Source organism: Larus michahellis, chromosome 5, assembly GCF_964199755.1.
Source record: "Larus michahellis chromosome 5, bLarMic1.1, whole genome shotgun sequence".
Classification (NCBI taxonomy): domain Eukaryota; kingdom Metazoa; phylum Chordata; class Aves; order Charadriiformes; family Laridae; genus Larus; species Larus michahellis.
The window spans coordinates 37,386,157-37,408,429 of record NC_133900.1 but is presented as its reverse complement, the minus strand read 5'-3'; the positions used below and the strand labels follow the sequence as shown (position 1 = coordinate 37,408,429).

The following is a 22,273-nucleotide window of genomic DNA, read 5'->3' as shown; positions in this document are numbered from 1 at the left end:
AGTACTGGGCAGCTGGCTCTAGGTGGCTCTGCTTCAGCAGGGGTTTGGCCCAGAGGACCTCCAGAGGTCACTTCAACCTCAAGCATGCTCTCTCTAAGCCTGTGTCGTTACCTAAGTCCAGGTCACCTTTTGGGCTAAGTGGGACTGCTATCTAGGGGTGTGGGAGCACATCGTGGGATGCACGGGAAAAACATTTTGAGTTTGGGCAGGACTTTTTCAGGGGAGGAATCAAAAGTGTGAAAAGGGAGGGTTTTAGGTAATTTGGGGAACAAGTGTGGGAAATAGAGGGGTAAGGGGATAAAGAGGGCTCATTGTGCGTAAATAGTTGGCTAGTCAGTACCTTTGTCTGGCCACGCCCTGCACAATCCGTCCTGTGTCCTTACTAAATTCCTTTCTAATTTTCCCAGATGAGGGCTCTGTATTGCGTGTCCATGCATGCACATGGGGATGCGAGGACAGCAACTGGAGTCAGACCCTGGGTTGTAGGAGCTGTGTGTCCATGGCGCAGAAACTGAAGTGGGAATGGGTGTGCTACTGTTAGTGAAGATCAAGCTGGACTAGCTGGAGAATGGGTGAAACGGCCAGGGAGAAAAGGGGTGTGGGGGTCTCCAAGGGGCAGCTCAGGGTGTCAGAGCACCTGGATAGCTGTAGGAGAGCATAAGGCTACGGCACCAGGGGAGTCCTGGCCAGTTGCGTCTGTGTGCGAGGCTGGCTGCACCAGCAACCAGAGGGCGGCTGCGGCCTCAGGGGCTCACATCCCCAGGTATCAGAAAGGAGAATGGCATCCAGGAACCAGCAGTTTCTGGGCAGATTGAGTGTCTGAGCCCAGCAGCTGGAGGGATCCACCACATGTGTGCATGTGCATGTGTGTACACTGGCTGTTGGTGCCATCTACGTTCCCAAGTGCTGTGTGTCTGTCTGTGGTGTGTATGCATGCTCTGCGCCTACTGGGAAGACATCTTCAGCCTCACTAGTGGCAGGACGGAGCTGCAGCAGCCTCACCTCTCTTCAGCTGTCAGACCTGGCGTGATACATTTTCCTCTAACACTAGGCTTCCTGCTGGAGTTTGTGTGTAGTTATCAGGATGCTTATGCCCACACAAGAGTGTGTCAGCAATTTGAAAAGGATACAACGGAGTAAGTGCCTTTGAAAAAGCTTTATTCTATGCCCTCGCTTTCAGAAACCTTTACACAACCTACAGAAACCAAATCAAAGCAGCAAGTCGCAAAAGTTTTCTCTCCAGGCATATGAACAGCCTGCTTTTCATTAATTCACCTTTCTTGTGTCCAAAAGCAAGGCGTTGCACTCCCTCATCTGTCCCAGATATTGAAGGACTGAAAGGACCTGATTTTTGGTCAATGTGGAATTACTGTCAGCCACTAGGAGGGTCATACCCACACTGGAGCATTCCCTGCTCCTTTCCACTCCCTTCACCTCTGGAAACACCATAAAGCCTGCAGGAACAAGACGACAGTTTCTGACCCATGGGAGCATGTCTGCAAGAGAAGACCTACTTTATGAGCAGCAAAGGCAGCCCAGGCAGGCAGGTGAGTGTCCATCTTGTATTTCAAAAGGGAACACATAAAGGGATTTGCTCATAGACACTGGCAGGTCCCAGGGAGAAGCTGTTTCACCTCCCACTGTAAGGTACCAGCCACCCAGCTCATTAAAAATGCCTGCAGGTCAGTAGCTGGATCAGGGCTTGTGGAATACTGAAGCAGGCACTTTACTTCTCCCCAGGCCTGCTTCCAAAAACGTGCCCGTCTGCTTTTAAAAAGGTAGTCCAAGCTCTCCCAAATATCAATCAGCAACAAGGTTCTCCAGAGGCTGTTCTGTCTTCTACCTTGCTCAGAGGATGAGAAGTGCTATCTCCTCCCCGTGGTTTTCAGGTTTTCCACCTGGGAAGGAGGCTTTTTCGTCCTATAGGCAGCGGTTCCCGGGATCCGGGCCCCTCTGATGGTACTGATGTATGGCAAAAGGGGAGGCTCCCGCACCACCAACGCAGTGCCCTTGGGAGTATAGGCTCGGAGCAGCAGTTTCTCTTCCGCGTGAGCCGTCACTGCCACCCAGCCTGCACAGCCAAAAAAAAATACAGACAGTCAGCACGATGAGCTAGTACCAGAATGAGGATTCTGATGCAAACTCAGTGCCTCCTGTACTGGCTAAGAACCTGAGCTATCCCGGTGTGATCTGTTTGAGAAACCAAGCTCAAAGGCAATATCCAGCCTTTTCCCAATAGAAGGCAGCACCTGAATCCACATCTTACTCTCCCCAGGTACACCTCTTTCCTGGTGAACTTCAGAGAGAAGGTGTGAATGACCAAAACCACAATAATAAAGCTTTCCAATCCGTGGCCCTTCTCCTCTCACCTCGACAGCAGACAGTGTCACAGCCATTCCTGATGCTGTGGAACTTTTATGGCAGCCAGAGCATAAAGTATTCCACTGTGGTCATCCTGTACAAGCATGGTTGTCAATCTCCATTCTTGGAGGTTGCCAAGCCTCAGCCGGACAAAGTCATGGCTGCCCCCATTTTGTGTTGGTGACAGTCCTGCTCTGAGCAGGAAATACAGCTTCATCCCTTCAGAGGCCTCTTCCCATCAATGTTTCTAGGATGCAGACCCTGCAAAGCAAACTAATGAAGAAATAGTAAATTACCTGCAGAGGAAAGCTTGATATCTGCGACTGCCTCAGTGGCACCAATTCCTTTCAGTGTAATGTCCTGAGGGACAAGCGGAGGGAACTCTTTCATTCGCTCTTCCCCACCCATGGGAACCTAACATCAAAACATGGAGAAAAAAATTTAACCATCAAGAGATGCTTCAGCACTCCTACCTTAAACTGGCAAGCACATATCCTGGTTTGAGTGACACAGGACTAAGTTCTCTTCTAATGCTTGGTAAAACTGCACTTTTAGAAGACTCTAGCATCTGAATTTGTGAAAATATTTACTTTATAGCCAGCCTATGGGATGTGGGTTTCAAAGTCTCAGTGTTTTCAATCTCACCAGGTGCAGGGATGAGAAGCGAGACCCGGGCACTTGACCCAAGCTGGCCAACAGGATTATTTCACACCATGAACGTCACATTCCATATAAATTAGAAAGTTTGCTGAGAAGTTCTCTCTCTTCTATGATGGCTGCAATCCTGAGAACTTCTTGGCCTGGTGCTGGACCCCTGAGCCCTTCCCTTCCTCCCGAAGCCATGGTCCTCACAGTGTCCGACATTTGCTGCCCACTGCCGGGAGCGCACAGCTTCCTGCTGATAGAATTGGCTGAGTATAAACCTTGTATATTTTATATTGGTATCAATATTGGTTCTTTAGTATTACTAATGTTAATTATCTAGTCTTATTCTATGAAATCTGTCTGTATTTCAATCCTCGCGTTTCCTTGTTTTTCCCGATTCCCCTTCCTGGGTGGGAAGGAATCATTGGGTGATACAGTAATTGTCTAAACGACAATAAATTATTGTAGGTTCCTCAAACCATAACAGCACAGCACAAGTGGCAATAAAGATATTAGACTGTTGTTAGCCAAATAAGAGCTGGCTTGAATACCCTACAGGAGTTACTTCTAGTTTGCCAAGAGCAGAATCAGGATTACATCACTGGGGGGTGAGCAAAGATGAAGTGTCCACTACAGGACACTGTTGGTGGCTCAAGCCAGCCAACCTGATGTGAGTGACAGAACTTGTTCTCGACACGCACAGGAATTCAGCTGCCAGCACAAGGACACCTCACCTTGTCCCCCATCAATCTGCAAGTGCTACACAGTATGTGGCAATACTAGGGAAAAAGTCAGACCACCAAAATATGCAGGAATGTGCAGAGGATCCAGGGGGGAAAGAATAAGAAAGGTACATTTTTCAACTGCAGTCTCTTCTGAAACCCCAGTCTGAAGTTTGCCATGGAAAATAACCCCATTGCTGCCTTCACTTTAAGGCTGTTCAAGAAAAGCCAAGCATCAGAGCGCACAGCACTGCCAATCTTATCGCTTGGAACAGAAGCTCTGATGAAATACATAATTTCAGGTGCTCTCTCCTAACACAGCTGCAGCCATGCAGACTGTGCAAGGCTGTTCCACACTGCAGACCTCCATTCTCCCACTGCAGAAGTCCTAAACTCCTGACATGTGCTGGTTTTCCCTGTCAATTGTGGCCCAGCCAGGGCGCCTCACCAGGCAGGACAGCCTGCCTATCTGCAACCAAGAGCCCACGACAATGCCTCCTCTTACCTTTAGAAACTCTTGTCCACCATACTTCTCGTAGAGGGCATCTGCATTACTTAGAGTAGAAATGTGGACTGGCAACAGATTAGAAGCCACAACAGAAAACCAGGCAGGCTTTTCTCCCTGAAATAAATAACAAGAGGAAGATGTTACTTATATTAACAGAGAAGCAGCCCTGAATTGCACTCTCCTGCTCAGTTTCTTTCCTGCACGTTGAAAACCCATTTGACTGATGTCCCTTCCTTGTCCAAGGAGGAGTCCTTGCCTCTGTCACTGCAGAGCAGCCAGGGTTTTTATAAAGAGGGGAGCTCAGCTTCCAGGAGAGAAGCACCCATGGCTTCACCATCCTGCCTCAAAGCATCCCCAGTACCATACTCCCTGCCATCACACCTGCTCAGCTCAGGGAAATCATCCAAGAGATATCTTTGCTCAAGTTTAATTCCCAAGAACAAACTCAGTGTGGTTATTTAACATGAGAGGTGATGAATGTCTCATGTTGGGTGCTTTCTCTCCTATCACTTTACACTTCTAACATGTATCTCTCATCAAACCATACTTGGTTCCAAGCTGCTCTCAAGCTATGTAAAGGCTGAATGTGGAGCAATTTCAGCAGGCGCTTTTGTCACTTTTGCAGTTAAAGCAAACAAGGTTACAGAGGGGAAAGACATCTACAAACTGCTAGCAGCTTGAAATAAGGAAACCCAAGTGCAGCAATTCCTCCAAGTTCCTCACAGATCTAATCTGAAGCAGGGGCTCCTCTGTCACGGTCTGAGCACAACTGTGTTCCTTCAAGGTCTCTGGAGGATGAAGATAGGCACGGCGCATACAGCAATGGGCTGAGACAGATAATGAGAGTCTCTGGGGTCCTACATGTGCACAGCTGAGCTTGCTAGGAGCACCACTACATGGAGAACAGGCTTTTAGCACGAAGCCTAACTGCCAGCCCTGCTGCACTGGACATGTCTCTGAGCCTGTTCTCATCAAGAGGTGGTGTGACACTATTTTACCCTGGCCTCAGGTTTCCCAGGCTGCCAATATCATCTGCATCCTCCACAACTCCCAAGAACAAAAATCACCCCTCAGGCAGCCCTGTGGCCGGACTGCCTGCCCTGTCCTCTTCATCGTGTGAGAGGCCTCGTCCACGCTCACAGGCTGGCCTGATCTTGCAGTGTTTCTGCACAGGGTGTTTACTGCCAGCAAGATGTCATCACCTGTATCGTTGTCCTACTTTGTCAGGGATGCAAATTCAGGTGCTTTCTTGAGTTCCTGATAGCGCTTAAACAACACGCCTAGTTCTTTTCCAAGTGCTTTGCCCAAGGCCATATGGATAAAGGCAGGTGTTTTTTTTTCTGCTCGGTTGCTCTCCCCACAAACAGCATTTTTTCCTGAGTGAGGTATTGCTCCTCTGTACTGACAAGCTCTTTTTTGAGCTGGGGCTCTGGATTCTCACCTTAACTATGATGGAACTCTCCTGCCACCCTGGTACACTATTACTTACAGAATCCTGTTCCCCTCACCTTTCCGGTTTTCTTCCGACAGGTCAAGAGCGTCCTCAGCAAAGTACCAATTCAACATTTCTATGGTGAAGCTGACTGAAACAAAGGAATAGCCATACACACACCCCCTTCCCAAAATACAGGGAACTACTGAGAAAGGAATTATCATAAGTGCTAGACTCATATCTGGAAGAAACCACCCCTTCCAGAGGAAACATCATGGGAGGTCAGCTCCACACAACTCCATAAAGGTGTATGGCATGAGATTTCTAATAAATGGAAGAAATAGGCGGGGGACAACGACACACAGCACCTTTTAAAAATATTTTTACAGAAACTAAAATACGAGTACATTTAATTGCTTCCTTGGGCAAATTCTTCAGAGAGGTCTGTGTCAGGAAAGAAAAACGCCCACACTTTTCTCTCTTGTCAGACAGCTTTCATGAAACACTGAAAGGAGGAAACCACCTACTTTCCAACTTAATTCTGGCACTCTCCTTCTTACCTCCCTCCCTGCCTTGTGTCTTTGTATATTATGGGAAGCACATCAAGCTGAAGGTGTTTGTCAGCATTCATATACAATATAAAATATGCACACTGGTAACAAGTATCAGCTGCAACTCTCCATCCCAAGGCATTCTGCCTTTATGCAGTGCTTCATTAACAGATTAATGATCTCAAAAGCAGCAAAGAAAGGGTCTGGGAAAGCTTCCCAGAAAGCCTTTTATTGTCTGGTACTATAACAAGAGATGAAGCAGTTGCTCACAAAATCCTTTCTTCCCTTACCTGTAAGTAGTCTACACGTCCCAAGGCTGCTAAAAACAAGACCATTCCTGGTTTGAGAATGAAGGTGCGTGGAATGATGGCATTTGTTGGCAAAACCAGCTTTACTTCTTTCTCTGTCAGGAGATTTAAAACCTACAAAATAAATTGTACTGTCACAATTCACTCCAGATGTTTCAATGGGGACGATGAAATTAATATTGGTATTATATTGCTAGAGGAAAAAGATCAAGTAGAGCAGTGTGAAAAACGTCTAACAGAACAGTTCAATTCTGGTCCAGACAGTAAGTGAGGAGGCAGGGATGTCACCCATCTCCATAGCAATGCAGGGTCCATAGCAAAGTAAAACAGCTGCCAGCAGCCTGTTGGACCAAGGATTTGGGAATCCTGGGTCTGGCTGGAACAAGCTCAAGCAAGATTTACTATGCTTTAGCATGAGTGCAGCCATGTGTCATGAACTGCAGACCACCTTCAGCTATAACATTTGAGTTATTCCACTTGGGAAGTAACACAAAGGGCCAAACCAAAACTAACAGCAAAGCTAGTCTCAAATATCTCACTGAGAGAGACGTGCTGGGTCGGACCGTGAAACCACTCAATCTGCAGGATGACCAGCCTGCCCCACAGTGTTGATCTCTACCCTGGGCACAGCAAAACAAGCTCTCCCATCTGTGAGGGCTCCCAAATGCTCCTGCTGCTTGTATTCCTCTCCTCCCCGCTTCCCTTCCATCTCCTGCCCTAACTGGCTCATCTGTCTAGGTGCTAACTTGTTTCAGTAAAATGATCCACCCCAAAGACTAATGAAAAGCCAGCAACTTAACTAGCAGTGCTGCAGCCAAAGCAGTCCAGTCGCTTCCTGAAGAAGCACTGTTCAAACCCAGCTACGGAACAATGTGCAGGCACCGAAGTTCAGGAAGCAGTGCCTTGAAGGAAAAAACTAGTCTCCAGATTGATGGTGTCTCTTTCCTAAACACAGGGAACTGACAGGGGAAATGCTTCCAACTGTGCTACCCCCACACATGCCACAGCCATGCAAATACCAGTTTGTAGCAGTCTGGCTATAAGGATTAACCTCAATTCAGCATTAAAAGACCGAACTAACAAGGGTTGTGGTGCCGCCAGAGACCCAAATGCTCTTCCTATGTTCACAAGCAGACAATCTTTTTTGAAAGTCAGGGCAGCCTTCAACACCAATTCTAAAAGACGATGAGGCTTTGCCCTGCTAGTGTGTTTGGAAACGCGTAACCCAAAACCTCAGAGTTATCAGTAATCATTTTCCTTGCTTTCCAGAAGTTCGGCTTTGGAAGGAGTCCTGAGGATGCAGCTAAAAACAAACCTCCAAGGAGTAAGGATAAAAATGTAATTCCATCATATGCTAACAGCCACTTTCCCTCCCTCCCTCTTCTTCCAAACTAAAAACCAACACACAAACCTGCTTGTAATTAGAAATCTCCCCTGCCAAAATCTGTCACGTAGACCAACTGCTTGTCCTTCAGCCAGATTGAACACTGACTGCAGAAACAAAATTTGATCTGAAACTTGGCATGTAGCTCTCCAAAGGCACAGCAAGGATAATCAAAATTAGAAACGGCGGTAGGTATTTCTGGATGTAGAAAAGCCCACTTATTTCCACATTTATTCAACTTCAGAAGCGAGGAAGAACATATCCAATCTCCAGCTGTTACCAAACCAGGTCTCTAAGCTAATGACTGTCTTTACAGTGGACACTAACCAGCTATCAGATATGGCAAACCAATAGTTTTCTAGTGTTTATGAAAGAAGCACCAACACTTGAGCTGTGCAGTCTCAGTACAGTTCTTGTGCTTCCTTCTTTTCAGAACTTTCCTATCTCCTTGCACTTTTTAACTTTCCCAAAAAGACGACCTCCAGCTCTGCATAGATATCAAAGTGATCAAAAATCAAAACACTACTTTTTTTGGATGTGTGCACTAATCAACACCAACTTCAGAGCCACCGCTCTACTGAAAGACTGAGGCAGGCCTGACGTATTGGAGCTATTAACAGGAACACTGCAGATCCTGTTAGCTTCAGAAGAATACTTTCTCAAAGATTTGGTTCAGTCATGCAACACTGGTTATCCTCCCAAGCTCCACCTTTTCCAGTAGGCTGGTAGAGATAAAAAAGTGCAGCTTTCATTGGGTGATGCTGGTATAAACTTGCTTACAGCACTCTCTCTTACTTCCCTTCATTTAGATGTTAAGAAAATTTGATGATGCAGTCATACAATTCCTTTGCAAAGATCACAGTATGCACTAATCAGAAATGCAACAGCGTTAAAACAATGAACGCTTCACAAGTAAATACAAACCACATTTTAACACAATTGCCTAAACCAAAAGAATCCTAACCCCAGGACTGCAGCAGAAACACTCTCCCACATGCACAGCTAAGGCAGAACAGTCCTCCCAAACCCTGTCCATCCCAAAACACAGCACCACAGGGTACCTACACAGTTTTCCTTTACAATCCCTGGAGTATCAAAACACCAGCGAGCATCCTTCACTTCGTTGTATGTGAACTCCTCCCTTTCCTCATTCTTCTTAGGGGAATGTCTGGGATCTTCGTCTATGCTGTAGGAGAGCATGTCAGGGTCAAAGTCAACCACAGGGCTAGACTTCTGCTGTTGAAATGTTCTTCCAACTCTTCCTGGATTAAAATGAAAGGTTTGCTGGTAATTAATTTATTAACGTGCCTTTCCTTCCGTTGGACATCTGTCCCTTTTTTTGCTTAAAAGAGACACACATTGGTAATATAAAGGTGATAAAGACGCTACGTGGGTAGAAATTTATGCATTCATAAGCCAAGATGCTAAGAAATCCCTTCTATAATTCTTGCTTAGCACTCCTCAAACGCCAAAACCTTAGCAGGGACCAGATCACAGACAGTCTATTATTTCCATTTTACAGTAAAGCCCTTTTTTCAGTGCCTTAGACTGTCAAACGCGGAACTTTTGAAAATCAGAGCTATCTTCCGGCACCTCCCTCTCTTGGATACTTACTAAAATGATGTACAACCACTGTGGCCTGCAGCCAAAATGTGATTTTTTAAAAATGAAACTTGTTTTCTTTCTTTGGGAATGAGAGATTACCTATTAATGCAATATCATTGTAAACGGCTAAGCTATTTGAACTAGGTTAGCAAATGCTGATGGGAGGTGCACTGCAATGCTACTACAACAGCTAAAAAAAAGTACTCAAAAGAAATACTGATGAAGTTACTTATGAAGGAGCTAGAGGTCTTGCACCCATTACTCAGGGAACAAAAACTGGTCAAAATAACTCAAACACAAGTTTGGAATTTTTTTATTGCTACTACAGATAGCATGTTCTTCCCATCATTAAATGGAAATGAGTTCTTTCAGAGTGGGAAGAAATTGCTTGCCAAAACCAGCTGGATTGTACAGCAAATTAAGGACTTAACAGTCCTTTGTGTAATACAGTATTTTCATCAGGGCAGAGGGACGACACCTTTACTCAGGCAATACTCACCCACTAAGTAACCTTGCTTTTTAAGTTGATCAAGGTACTTTTTTTCTTCACTGCTTAGCTGATCTTCTGTTTTTGCTGCCTCCTCTTTCAGCCTCTCCTGCCTTCGGAATATCCTGTCACATGTAGGATTAATAATTGGAAATTTCAACAGGTTCAGTGTTGTTCCTGGAAAAAAACAGAAGGTAGGTTTGGGCCTCTGACTGCCAGGCACACTTAAGCTCTGCAGAAAAAGAAAAAAAAAATTGCTCTGCTAGAGATCTGCTCTCACCCATGGTTTGATGAAACCGGTCTCAAAGCCAAGTGGTGCCAAGACTGACTTAACAGAACCCTGGCAACTCCTACCTTCAGGCAGCTTGGTTTGGCCTGCGATTGTTTTACAGGTGCTCACCAGTCCACCTCCGAGTCTCTCTTGAGGCTGGAGGACACCCCTAATTGACAGGGAGATGGCAAGGCACACAGATTGGGTACTGTCCCCGCTGCCAGGGGAGCACGCAATGCTCTGGTTTACCAGCCCCCTGTTGGGGGGGGGTAATCTCCCTATTGTTGGGAGACGCACATCATCCTCTGTGCGTGCCTCCCACCCTAAGGAAGGTGACGATTTGAAGCACGGCGCAGCACTGGAGCTCGCTGCCCACAATGGTGATGCTTCATGGTGGTGGCCACCCACTTGGCCAGGTGGACAGGTCCCCCCACCCCAGGGGTGGCAGAGGGCAGCCCTGCAGGAGGCCTAGGATTAGCTGGCCTCCGAGTGACCCGCTGCGATGGGCAGAGTGACATCCCCTGACCTGGCCAGGGGGAGACGGTGGCCCTGTCGACGACATCAGGAGCACGGGACTTGCAGTAGTCGGAGAGCAGCAGGCTGTTGAAGAGGGTGGACTTGCCGGAGTTGGTGGCGCCCAGCAGGTAGACGTCTCCGGCGCACTTCCAGGAGCGCTGCAGCCGGCTGATCAGCCCCTCCAGCCCGAAGCCCGTCTTGGCACTCACTAGCCGGACATCCACCAGCGGGGTCCCGCGCAGGCCGGCCTGGGCGCAGGCCGCCGCCAGCTGCTGCCGCAGCCGCCCCAGGTGCCCGGGGGAGTCGGCGGGCAGCAGGTCCACCTTGTTGCCCACCACCAGCAGCCCAGCGGCGGGGACGTCGGGGCCCAGCAGCCCTTGTAGCTGGGGCAGCACCGGGTCGGGCAGCTCCAGCAGGTCGAGGATGTAGAGGAGGAGCGGGCCGCGGCCGTGGCGCGGCGGGCGGCGCAGGGCGGCGCTCACCACCTCCCGGTGCTGCTCGGGCGGCAGCCGCAGCCGCAGGGCCCGGCCGTGGTGGGCCAGCAGCCAGCAGCGCTGGCAGACGGCGCCCCGCAGCCCCGCCGGGCCGGCCGGGCCCTCCGACAGGCTCCGGTACTTCTCCGCCGGGACGAAACCCGGCGCCGCACCGTCTTGGCACTGCAGCTCGGCCCCGCAGCCCGAGCAGCTCACGCCGCTCGGAGGCACCGAGGGGTCGGGCCGCCCCACCGCCGCCACCGGGGGCCGCTCCCGCCGTTCCCTGCCCGTCTTCCGGCGGGGCACCGCTGCTGCTGCCGCTATCGCCGCCTCGCTCAGCTCCGGCTCGTACTCGGGGAAGACAAACCGCTCCTCCTCGCCGCCAGCTGCCGCCCCGCGCCGCAGCACCGGGACCCAGGGCCGGGCCAGCCGGGCCAGGAGCGCCGGGGCCAGGCGGAGCATGGCGGGGCCGGTGCCGCCGGGGCGGGCGGCAGGGGGGCGGGGCGGGTGCGACTGCGCATGCGCGTCCGGTCCCTTCGCGCGCGGTGCCTCCTGGGAGACGGCGCGCGCAGCCGTTCCGTCGCGTCTCCCGTGGTCGCCGCTGTCGCTCTGCTCGGGCAGCCCCGCCGCCGAGCCCCGCTCCTCTCTCGGCCGCTGAGCCCCGCCGTCCGCCCCGTTTCCCTCCCGGCCGCCGCCCGCGGCTCTTCCCGCCGCCATCATGTACGACGCGGACGAAGGTGAGGGAACCGTGCCCCAGTTCGGCCTGGCGAGGCGGGCTGGGCCCGCGCAGGCCCCGTGGGGGCGGGGGACGCTGCGGGAGCGGTGGGGTCTCGCCGCAGGGTCCTGTGAGCGGGCAGGGGCGGGATGGGGTGGCGGAGGGTCCCTCAGGCCGCCGTGTGGGCCCCCCCCCCCCCCCCCAGTAGGACGCTGAGGTGAGCGGGGCCTGGCTGAAATGTTATGCTTCCCCGGCAGATATGCAATATGACGAAGATGATGACGAGATCACCCCCGACTTGTGGCAAGAAGCCTGCTGGATCGTTATTAGGTGACTTTTTAAAACTCGCTGTTCTTAATGCTTGGGCACACGTGCTCTTGGTCCCTTTGCGAGCAGCGTGTCAGAGCTGCGGGCTGGGGTGTGCCGAATTGTGCAGTGGGGTACGCTGTTTTGAATGAAGTAAGAAGTGATTTTGATTCCGTGTCAGGCACGTGATTTTGCCTGTTCCTCTCACCGCTGATGCTGGCAGTACGAAATCAGTACTTGGCTGTTTCACTGTCTTGGTGTTTTTCTAGCAAGGCGTGAATGTCCGGGGCCTGCAGCTTCTTGTGACTGTTAAGGAGCACGATGCTGGGTGAAACTGAGAAAAAAGTGTTTCTATCGCTAATTATGTCATTCATAAAATGTACATGACTGGTGTCTTAGAGCAAAGAGAATGATAAATCTGTAGGGATGGTCCCATAGGCACCCTGGGTGTAGAGCAGAGATGAGAAACTTTGAAGGCAGAAGGATGTCCTTTCTTTTGCAGCCCAGTGATGAGTGCTACCTTTCTTTTCAGTCAGGTGAGAGGTAACTGAGGCAAGTCCTTCAGCTAAGGCTGCACCTCACTCTGTATGAGGAGACACTTTTTTACTGTGAGGGTGACCGAACACTGGCACAGGTTGCCCAGAAAGGATATGGAGTCTCCATCCTTGATGGTATTCAGAAACCATCTGGATATGGTCTTGGGCAGTCAGCTCTGGGTGACCATGCTCGAGCCGGGTGATGGGACAAGATGACCTCCAGAGGTCCCTTCAGCTTCAACTGCTCTGTGATACAGGCTGCCCTTTCCCTTGCCCTTGTGCGGTAGCAGGCTGTGCTGGCAAGACTCACTGTGGCAACACCATGATGGCCAAGGGTGTGTTCCTCTTCTTGGGCAAGCCTGAGGTTATTGGTAAGCAGGTAGTTCTTACTGGTTTTGTCTGGAGATTTTGGCAGTGATGGAGTAGAAGCTGAGGTAGTGTGGATGCCCTGGCTGGCTTCAGTAATGTGAATTAGAGGAGCTTGCGGCAAGAGTTCATACAACAGACATGTTTGGGTCATCCCATTAAAAAGTTAGGATGTTGGGCTTTGAATTTAACTTATGTAGCAGACGTGTTTAGGTCATCCCATTAAAAGTTAGGATGTGGGGCTTCAAATTTAGGCTTTGATTTTTACACTTGGTTTGTGCTGGGCTGAAGCTAGGTAACACGAGGGCTAGGGGAAATCCAGGGAAGGAGTGAAGCTGGGAATCTCTGTTGCTGGAACAGAGGGGATCTAAGCTAAGAAAAGTTCTAAGAACTGTTACCTTGACTTAGGAGCACGCACACAGTTTACTGCAGCTTGCAAAATTAGTTAAAGCAAAGTGATTTACGTGCATTGTTGAAAACTTTAGCTGAAGCCACTTCTACTGAGGTTAAAGTCATGTTGCCTTTCTAATTTAAGGTAAACTGTGCATACAGTCATGGCTTAGCCAAGAGGTGGCAGCAAGTCTGTCACTTTGTAGCATCTGTGGCTTCAAACACTGAGAGAGAATTCTTTAGCATTTTTTGACATCTATGTTCGAAACTCATGCCTCGAGAAAAGTGAATGTGTTTGATTCTGTACTGTATTTCATGGCTTTTGAAGCTTGTTGATGTATAAAGTACGTGATTTAAATTAAGATATCTTGTTCGTTAATGCATTCTTTTTTTTTCCTTTTTTTTTAGTTCCTATTTTGATGAAAAGGGTTTAGTCAGGCAACAGTTGGATTCTTTTGATGAATTTATTCAGATGTCTGTGCAGAGAATTGTTGAAGATGCTCCACCAATTGATTTACAAGCTGAAGCCCAGCATGCCACAGGAGAAGTGGAAGAGCCGGTAAGTGGAGACCGCCAGCAGAGGCGATGTGTTCTAACAATGCAAATGGTTTTAAGTGTGTTTTATTCAACCCCCATCTCAAGAGATGGAAATACATCTGAATTGTGACACTGCTCATGCAGTCAACAGGACAGAAGTATGAACTCTTTGGAGTCTGTGATGTACATGGCCAAGTTTCCAGATAGTTAGGTGTATGGCTGAGAAACATGTGCAAGAGCTTTGTTATCTGTGGAACTGAACTTCCCTCCCCTATCAAATTACTTTGTCCTGCTGGTTAAGTTGTTGGTTGAGTTGAGACATGACCAAGAACAGTTGGCTGCTGCAGCTCATGTTGTCAGTTTTTGTATGAAACTGCACTGACAGCGATGTAGTAGAGCAAGTCAGGTAACCAAATGCAAACTGTTCTGGTGGGATTTTAATTTTCAGTAGCTTTACCACAGCAAGAAGAGTTTATGGCTCGGAAGTTCTTTGTTAGCTTTCTTCGGCTGGAGTTATGCCCAGGTTTTCCAAGGGTGCCATTGCGCATCATCTTCCATTGGCACCATGTTGCAAAGGAGAACAAGTTATCTAAGGTCTGCACTTCTACAATGAGTGTGCACCTTCTACAGTGGCTGGGGTGCTTTCATCCGTGTCCCTCATGTGGTGTGTTCTCAGTTCCATAAGTGCAAACAGTGATGATCCCTTCCCCTGCTGTCAGTCACTACCTTGCCGCTTCCTTGTAGAGATTTAAAGGAATTTTAGGATACCTGAGCATTGAATTTGTTACATGTTTTGACTGTTCCTTTACGTTTCTTTGCAGGCAAACAATTGTGCTGTAGAGAGAATAACTGGGATTTCTTTTAATTTCTTTGTTAGGCAAACAGTTCATAAACATTTATGTCACTGTAATGTTTCTTCTGTTATTCTGTGTGTATTATTGCTGAAATCTCTAGCGACAGTTCTGTATTGCTGTATATGCTGTATGTGGTTAAAGTTCAGATCGCAAGCATGGTCTGTGCTGGGCTCCTTTTTGTCCAAAAGCTGGTATTTTACTTTCTCAAATCAGAGAGGTTAGTTTCTTTTTCTTACTTATCAATTAAATTTTTTAGGAATAGGTCTAGATCTGAGAAAAAGGAAACTTGCTTTTTCCTTCAGAGTCACTTGCAGGCAACCTCTTGCCTCATTTGAAGATACTGAATTAATTTAAGGAGACTGAGTGAGAATTTTTTTGACCTACAAGATGTTTGCCAACAAGGTTCTGCCACGTACTTTTGTAGGGAGCTTTTGTGCTTTTTAAAAATCGTATTGTTTTCAGTTCTCTTCTGATAATTCAAGTCTTACTTTCTTTAGTGATCCTATAGAATCATCCTAGGAACTGGTTTTACCCAGCTTGCCATGTTTTCAGTTATTGATAATGGTTATCCTTCTCCAGTAGCAGTTTTGGTTAGTAATAATTAAGAAAGAATATCTTGAATATGGAAGGCTAGTTATTAGTATAGCTTACGGATAAAGCAGCAACGAAACTACGTGTCTGAAAGCTGTGTTTTTTTGATAAATTGATGCAATAATCTGTTTAATCTCTAGAGGAAACAAAACCACCTAGCAGAGATGTTAAAAAGGTGGTTTCCGTGGCTCTGTGTAAGACAGAATGTACGGGATGGATAATTTTCACCTTGTCCTTTAATAGTGAGTCTAGAGAAAGGACTGAATATAAAGACTTTGAAAAAATGTTTTAGAAAGGCTAAAACCACTTGCTACATAAACCATAAACTGACTTTTTTTTCCTCTGCATTAGAGCTTGCTCTTGCTTATGGCTAAGATACGCTAAAATGCCTGCATGGAATTAAAGTTTTGTTTTAGTAATAGGTATTCTCAGCTGGCTTCTAGGCAGATATGTTAGTTGGGGTGGCAGCACTGTAGTTCTTTATTTGTGTTAGCTTCTGTTCTGCTAAAAGGCACGGTGGAAAATAGCTACTTGAAGAAAAGGTTGTAAAGCAACAAGTCTGTCCACTTGTTTATGTGCAGGTCTGATGATTTGCTTATATTTCTCACCCTCCCTGGATTTTGGCCTGTGAAGGAACGCTTTGTGAGTAGAGGCCCTCCCTCTACCAGATACACAAACACACTTTGATAAGAGTATCGTTTTAAAACTGAGAATTGTTCTGTTGCTGAATGATATCCATCCTTTCGTGCCTGTGGTTTCACTGTAACACGTGAAAGGATTTCTGTGGAACTAAAACAAAGTTATTAAATTTAATGTTTTATGCATGGGAGCAAAAGTTTACAAAAACTCACACCTTTTTTGATACATTGACTATCTCATTGTATGTGGTTGAAGCAGATTCACCTTTTTGCATCATAAACCTAACAATTTTACCTAAAGTTACATAAACAATAAATACCTAAATAGACATAGTAAGGCATATTCTATTTGTTAATATATTCACTGACTTGGCAGATTTGGAGTTTGTCAGCTATTTTATAGGAAGACCTATTTGGGTGCTTTATTCTTCTTTTACCAATGGTTTTGACCCTTCAGTTTCCTCTGTTGGCTTATTTATTTATTTATTAATGAGGTGTTTAGAAAATATTGAAAGTTCTTGAGTGTTTTTTTTGATGTAGTCATCTGAAGAGGGATTGTTTCCATATCTTGAGCTGAGGACAGGCAGCAGCATTGGGTATTAAGCTCTAGGGCTGCTCTTGAACAACCAAAGTGGATGTTTCTGCCACTACAGGTAAATGTTGTCTTCGTCTTGTTTTCTAGCCCCGGTACCTGTTGAAGTTTGAACAAATCTATCTCTCCAAACCTACACATTGGGAAAGAGATGGAGCACCCTCACCTATGATGCCCAATGAAGCCAGACTGAGAAACCTTACGTAAGAGCAAACGCTGTAGTGGATGAACACAAGGAAGGACTGGCTCTGCATTATTAATTGATAATATTTTTCAATTTATTAGTGCCTTGAAAATGTAATAATTACTGCTCTATTTATATTTCAATATCTATTGTTAAATCCAGATGATGACTTGTTAATAATGCTTAATACTACCAGTGAGTGCTTGAATAACTACATTCATTATCCTTCTATACAGTCTGGAGCAGTAACTGGCAGGTTACACAACGGTGTTTTTGTTCCCTAGGTATTCAGCCCCCTTGTATGTGGATATAACTAAAACAGTTATTAAAGAAGGGGAGGATCAGTTACAGACACAGCATCAGAAAACTTTTATAGGAAAAATTCCTATTATGTTACGTTCAACATACTGTTTATTGAACGGCTTAACTGACCGTGATCTTTGTGAACTGAATGAATGCCCGCTCGATCCTGGTGGCTACTTTATCATTAATGGATCAGAAAAGGTAAGGGATTATATCTTCCACAGACATCTTTACAGATGCTGAAAGTTCTATTACTTGTGTCGGTATGTTTTGCCAGAAACATAAGCACTTTTATTCCAGCGTATCAGTTACTGTGGGTGCTCGTGAACTTGTAGAAAGATGGGGTTTTAGTCCTCTGTTAGGACTTTCTTGAGCCACCTTTTCTTCTTCTCTGAGGCACATTTCCCTTTTTCCATTACATAAACTGTTTTGCATTGAATGCCACCTAAGTACTCTACATGCTTTCCTTTCCCTTTTCAACATCACAGAGCAGTATGCACTCTAAAATGAGGTACTTCTTCACTTGAAGTGTTCTCCAGTTTGTTCACAGCTGTATAGATGCATTTTATTATACTAATAGGTTCTTCTGTCCATTGCTGTGAATTCAGCTTTAGCAAATCATATTTTCTCCATGCTTGTGCCTCACCAATGAAACTGCCAGTTTTTTGTAACTGACACCTGGGCAAACACAGCAAAACAGCTAGAATTGTATTTTTCTTCTTGGGGGAAAAAAAAATAATCTGGCTTTGACTGTTGGAGCTGGCATTTAAACTTAAATGCCTGTGTAATGCATTGGCCTTGGAAACTAGATAGTGAAAGGCGTTCTTTATCGGTGTTGTGCCTAAAGCTAACAGAAATGTCTCGGCACAGCTAGCAGATGCTGTAAGTACATCATAGTCTTTTGTTTTGGTTGTTCTATCTTAATTAGGTCTATGCTTTGCTTAATGCCGTATTTTTAAAATATAGAGTATAATCCATCTGCATTTGGCAAATTAAAGTTAAGGCACCTGAAGGAATCGTAGAAACACAGTGTGCTTGTTGCTTTCAGCATGCCCTTTTGTCAGTTGTTTACTAGTGTTCTTGTTTCTAACACAGGTTCTTATTGCTCAAGAGAAAATGGCTACAAACACAGTGTATGTGTTTGCAAAGAAAGATTCAAAATATGCCTACACAGGAGAGTGTAGATCTTGTCTGGAAAATTCCTCTCGACCAACGAGTACTATATGGGTTAGCATGCTGGCCAGAGGTGGGCAGGTATGCCTAAGCAGTAATAACCCCTGCCCTGGGGCTTTCGTTAACATTACATTGTTTTAGTAGTTTTGTTACTGTCCTGTCTCTTCATGTCATTTACACTTTTGGGATTTTGAGAAGAAATTGTTTCTAAGTTAGGAAGAAGGTAAAATTAAATCAAAATGTATTCTGTTTGTTATAGATTTTGACTGTCTCTGGGACAAATAACATGAGGATTGAAATGAAGACTCAATTTGTGGCAGGTTGTAGGTGAAGGCTAAAAAAATCATTTTAGAATTACTGTAAATGAGTTTTTAGAAAATCCACACAGTTTCCTTTTTTTTTTTTTTTTTTTTTTTTTTTGACAAAGGATAAGAATAAGAGCAGGGAGCCTGATTTTGCTGACGGCCAAGCTAGTGTTTGGATGTGTTTTGCAGACCACATATTAATTCATATTTAACATCTAATTGTGCTGTCTGTGAGAGGGAATAAGTGCTGCTCATAACTTCTAAAGCATAAGGTGTCAGTACTCGTTTACTATTGCACTGATGTTTGGAAATTCCCAAACATGTTCAAAGAGTAACTTTAATGGAAGCCTTATGCTGCTCTCACTCCTGATGGCTGGAGCACTCTTGAGTGGTGGTCCCTCTGCATCCCACAATGTTTGTTTCTTTCTGGGAGGGGGGACCAGCTACTTGAATAATTGTGAGAATGGAGAGTCTTACACAGTGAAAAGCTGGACTTAAGCTGACAGAAGGAAAGCTGAAGGTGGATAGGATTATTGCCCTTTGCAAATACACAAGGGGAGACAAAGGATGCATATGTGTCAGCCAAAGCCTTCCAAGTTTTTGCAGACTTAAAGTTAGAAATGCTTTTAAAATAAAAAAAGTCACTGCTGGAGTAAGGTTTCAGAATAGCTCCTTAGTTGGCCTGCTGAGAAGTCATGGTTTCCCATAGTGCTTGAATAAATGTATTTATGCTGTATCATCCAAATCCAGAGAGATATTTTTATTTAAAGGCAAGATCATTTAAGACTAATGTATGTTTCCCCCCATGTTTTCAGGGTGCGAAGAAGAGTGCTATTGGTCAGCGCATTGTAGCAACTTTGCCGTATATCAAACAAGAAGTCCCCATCATAATTGTCTTTCGTGCACTAGGCTTTGTGTCTGACAGGGACATTTTAGAGCACATCATATATGATTTTGAAGATCCAGAAATGATGGAAATGGTAATATATGTTAAATAAGTTATTTCCTGGCATGACACTCTGTGATGTGTACCTGTGGCTAATCATCATTCAAAATATTGTTCATTTTCCAATTGTAATTTATTACTTTATTATTTTTGTGGGTTGTCTATTAGAAATGTCAAAAGTTCTCTGCCTAAACCTATTCTAATGAGTGAAGAATTCTATTCTATTTAAGTGAACCTATTCTAATTAAGTGAAGAAACTACGACAGAGATTGTAAAGAGTCAATATGTATTTGGAAAGGTAGGGTCTTATCCTGCTGCAGTTGACTTTAATTGTAAAATCCCAGTTTATACTGGAAGCAGCAACAGGCGTAGAATGTGCTTGAATGATAACTATTTTCTGAAGCCTAAACTATTTTTGTGTACTTGCCGCGTGCTTCATTAGTGTTTTCTGCTGCTCTTGAAAGAGCTACTATAATAAAGCCAGAAAGAACTGTATCAGTAACTAGTAGTTCCTGAAAAGAGTCATCAGCAAACTACTGTGTAGTTTCCTTCAACCAAAGGCACTGGTTTTGCTCTGTTTTGTGCATTAGGTCAAACCTTCTCTGGATGAAGCGTTTGTCATTCAGGAGCAAAATGTGGCTCTAAACTTCATTGGATCAAGAGGTGCAAAGCCAGGTGTCACCAAAGAAAAGAGAATCAAGTACGCTAAAGAAGTCTTGCAGAAAGAAATGCTCCCGCATGTTGGTGTCAGTGACTTCTGTGAAACAAAAAAGGCCTATTTTCTAGGGTATGTTAGCATTTTCTGTCACACGTCTGCAAATGGATCTGGAATACAGTTTTATTCACATATATCTATATAATTGGAAGAATGCACTGAATGGAAGTTTGTTTTTAACCTCAGTCTTCTGGATACTCAGTGATAAACTTTAGAGTGCTGGTGTATTTTCATAACTGAGAAAATGCCAGTGTTGATAAAATAGGAAAAAAAAAGGAAACAAAACAAGCCCTCCAGTACATTCTGAATCTTAAGTTAGAGGTGATGACAGTGATGAATGACTGTTTTTGACAATTCGTTGCACAGACAACAGATAGAGGTTGATAATTAATGCGTAGATAACTACTGATAAGCTGTTTGTAATGTAATCCCACTCTTTCAAACTAGTACATCCTCTTGATCCCTGCTTATTAGTATGCAGATGAACTATAGCATCAGGAGACTTAACATTTTACACCTGATTCCATGTGTTTAAACATAGCCCATATTACAATATAGGACAGACGTAGCAGAAGACGCATTGCCATCATGATGTAAATATTAAGTTCTCTCTAGTTATCTGAACTTTCAGTGGGTCATTCACCTCTAACATCGTACATGCTGAAGAGGTCTGTTTTAGGATAGTAGTATCCTAAAGATCTAGAATGGAAAGCCTCTGGGAAACAGTTCATTGATTTATCTGTGAAAGCGTGTTGTCTTTGTTTTGAACGTCTGCTGTCAGTTTAAAATACAAACTATCTTATTTGCCTAGGTATATGGTTCATAGATTGTTGCTGGCAGCACTGGGAAGAAGAGAGCTTGATGACAGAGATCATTATGGCAACAAAAGACTGGATCTTGCTGGGCCACTGTTGGCTTTCCTGTTCAGAGGGTAACTATAATCTGTACATTTTCTTTGGAGAGAATTAATGGTAGAGGCATTGTGAAATCAGTGCTTCTAGATCTACTCTGCTCTACCAAGTTGTGTCTGATAACCAATCTTGGGCAACACAGCCTGTATCTCATGAGTTTTTCATGGAATGGGTAAGTTTCCTCTAATAGTAGGTGGCTAGCATCAGCTTTTTTTGAAGCGTATTTTGTGCATGTTCACAAACAGGTTAATTTGTTTTGGTCGTGTCTGCATCCCACCCACCCCCCCTCCCCCCCCACCCCCCCTCCCCCCCCCAGTTACAAATTACTTGTTTCTGTGACATTTTTTTCTAAATAGTGCTGGGTAGGCTGAATTGCTACAGTATACTGTTTAATCATCTTTCTTGGCATTTTCTTCTACAGAATGTTTAAGAATTTGCTGAAGGAAGTGAGAATATATGCACAAAAGTTTATTGACAGAGGGAAAGATTTCAACTTGGAACTGGCAATTAAAACAAGAATTATTTCAGATGGTTTGAAGTATTCATTGGCAACTGGAAACTGGGGTGACCAGAAGAAAGCTCATCAGGCCAGAGCAGGAGTATCTCAGGTACCATAGCTGAATAAGGCATGGTAGCATTTGTCAGGTTTACATAAGAGTAAAATTATGTGGTGGAAGAGTTTAACGTTGCTTGGCAGCCTTGCATGTTGTGTGTTGAATAGAACCATTTTTAAAAGGAAGCGTCCATAGCTGAAACAGATGAAGATCTAAATAGTAGAGTCTGGTTTGGGGTTGGAGTTTTTTTTTTTGTTGTTTGTTTTTTTTGTTTTAGCTATTGTATTCACTGCTAAACAGTTGGTGTAACTCTTATAAAGACTTTTTGTATTAGAGCATATGCTCGTGTGTCTGGTCAAGTCCTAGTCCCAGGGAATCTTTAGGGCTGATGGAT

General features: G+C 45.3%; 2 protein-coding genes across 2 annotated transcripts in view; one reads left to right on the top strand and one right to left on the bottom strand.

Annotated features, from left to right (window-relative positions):
- Window positions 1–1,141: 1,141 nt before the first annotated feature.
- NOA1 (nitric oxide associated 1) lies at window positions 1,142–11,780 on the bottom strand. The gene is made up of 7 exons (XM_074589610.1): window positions 10,801–11,780; window positions 10,016–10,180; window positions 8,977–9,173; window positions 6,510–6,641; window positions 4,234–4,350; window positions 2,658–2,775; window positions 1,142–2,071 (listed from the first exon to the last, which is right to left on the bottom strand). The coding sequence occupies exons 1-7, from the start codon at window positions 11,723–11,725 to the stop codon at window positions 1,866–1,868; spliced, it is 1,860 nt and encodes a 619-aa protein (XP_074445711.1). The 5' UTR covers window positions 11,726–11,780; the 3' UTR covers window positions 1,142–1,865.
- A 27-nt stretch (window positions 11,781–11,807) lies between these two features.
- The window catches only part of POLR2B (RNA polymerase II subunit B), a 20,011-nt gene continuing 9,545 nt past the window's right edge, over window positions 11,808–22,273 (top strand). Inside the window, exons 1-10 of the mRNA XM_074589606.1 lie at window positions 11,808–12,000; window positions 12,236–12,308; window positions 13,985–14,135; window positions 16,879–16,991; window positions 17,257–17,476; window positions 18,371–18,529; window positions 19,569–19,733; window positions 20,290–20,486; window positions 21,226–21,345; window positions 21,747–21,933. Coding sequence (XP_074445707.1) covers window positions 11,982–12,000; window positions 12,236–12,308; window positions 13,985–14,135; window positions 16,879–16,991; window positions 17,257–17,476; window positions 18,371–18,529; window positions 19,569–19,733; window positions 20,290–20,486; window positions 21,226–21,345; window positions 21,747–21,933 — 1,404 coding nt within the window. The 5' untranslated portion in view covers window positions 11,808–11,981. The remainder of the gene's footprint in view (window positions 12,001–12,235; window positions 12,309–13,984; window positions 14,136–16,878; window positions 16,992–17,256; window positions 17,477–18,370; window positions 18,530–19,568; window positions 19,734–20,289; window positions 20,487–21,225; window positions 21,346–21,746; window positions 21,934–22,273) is intronic.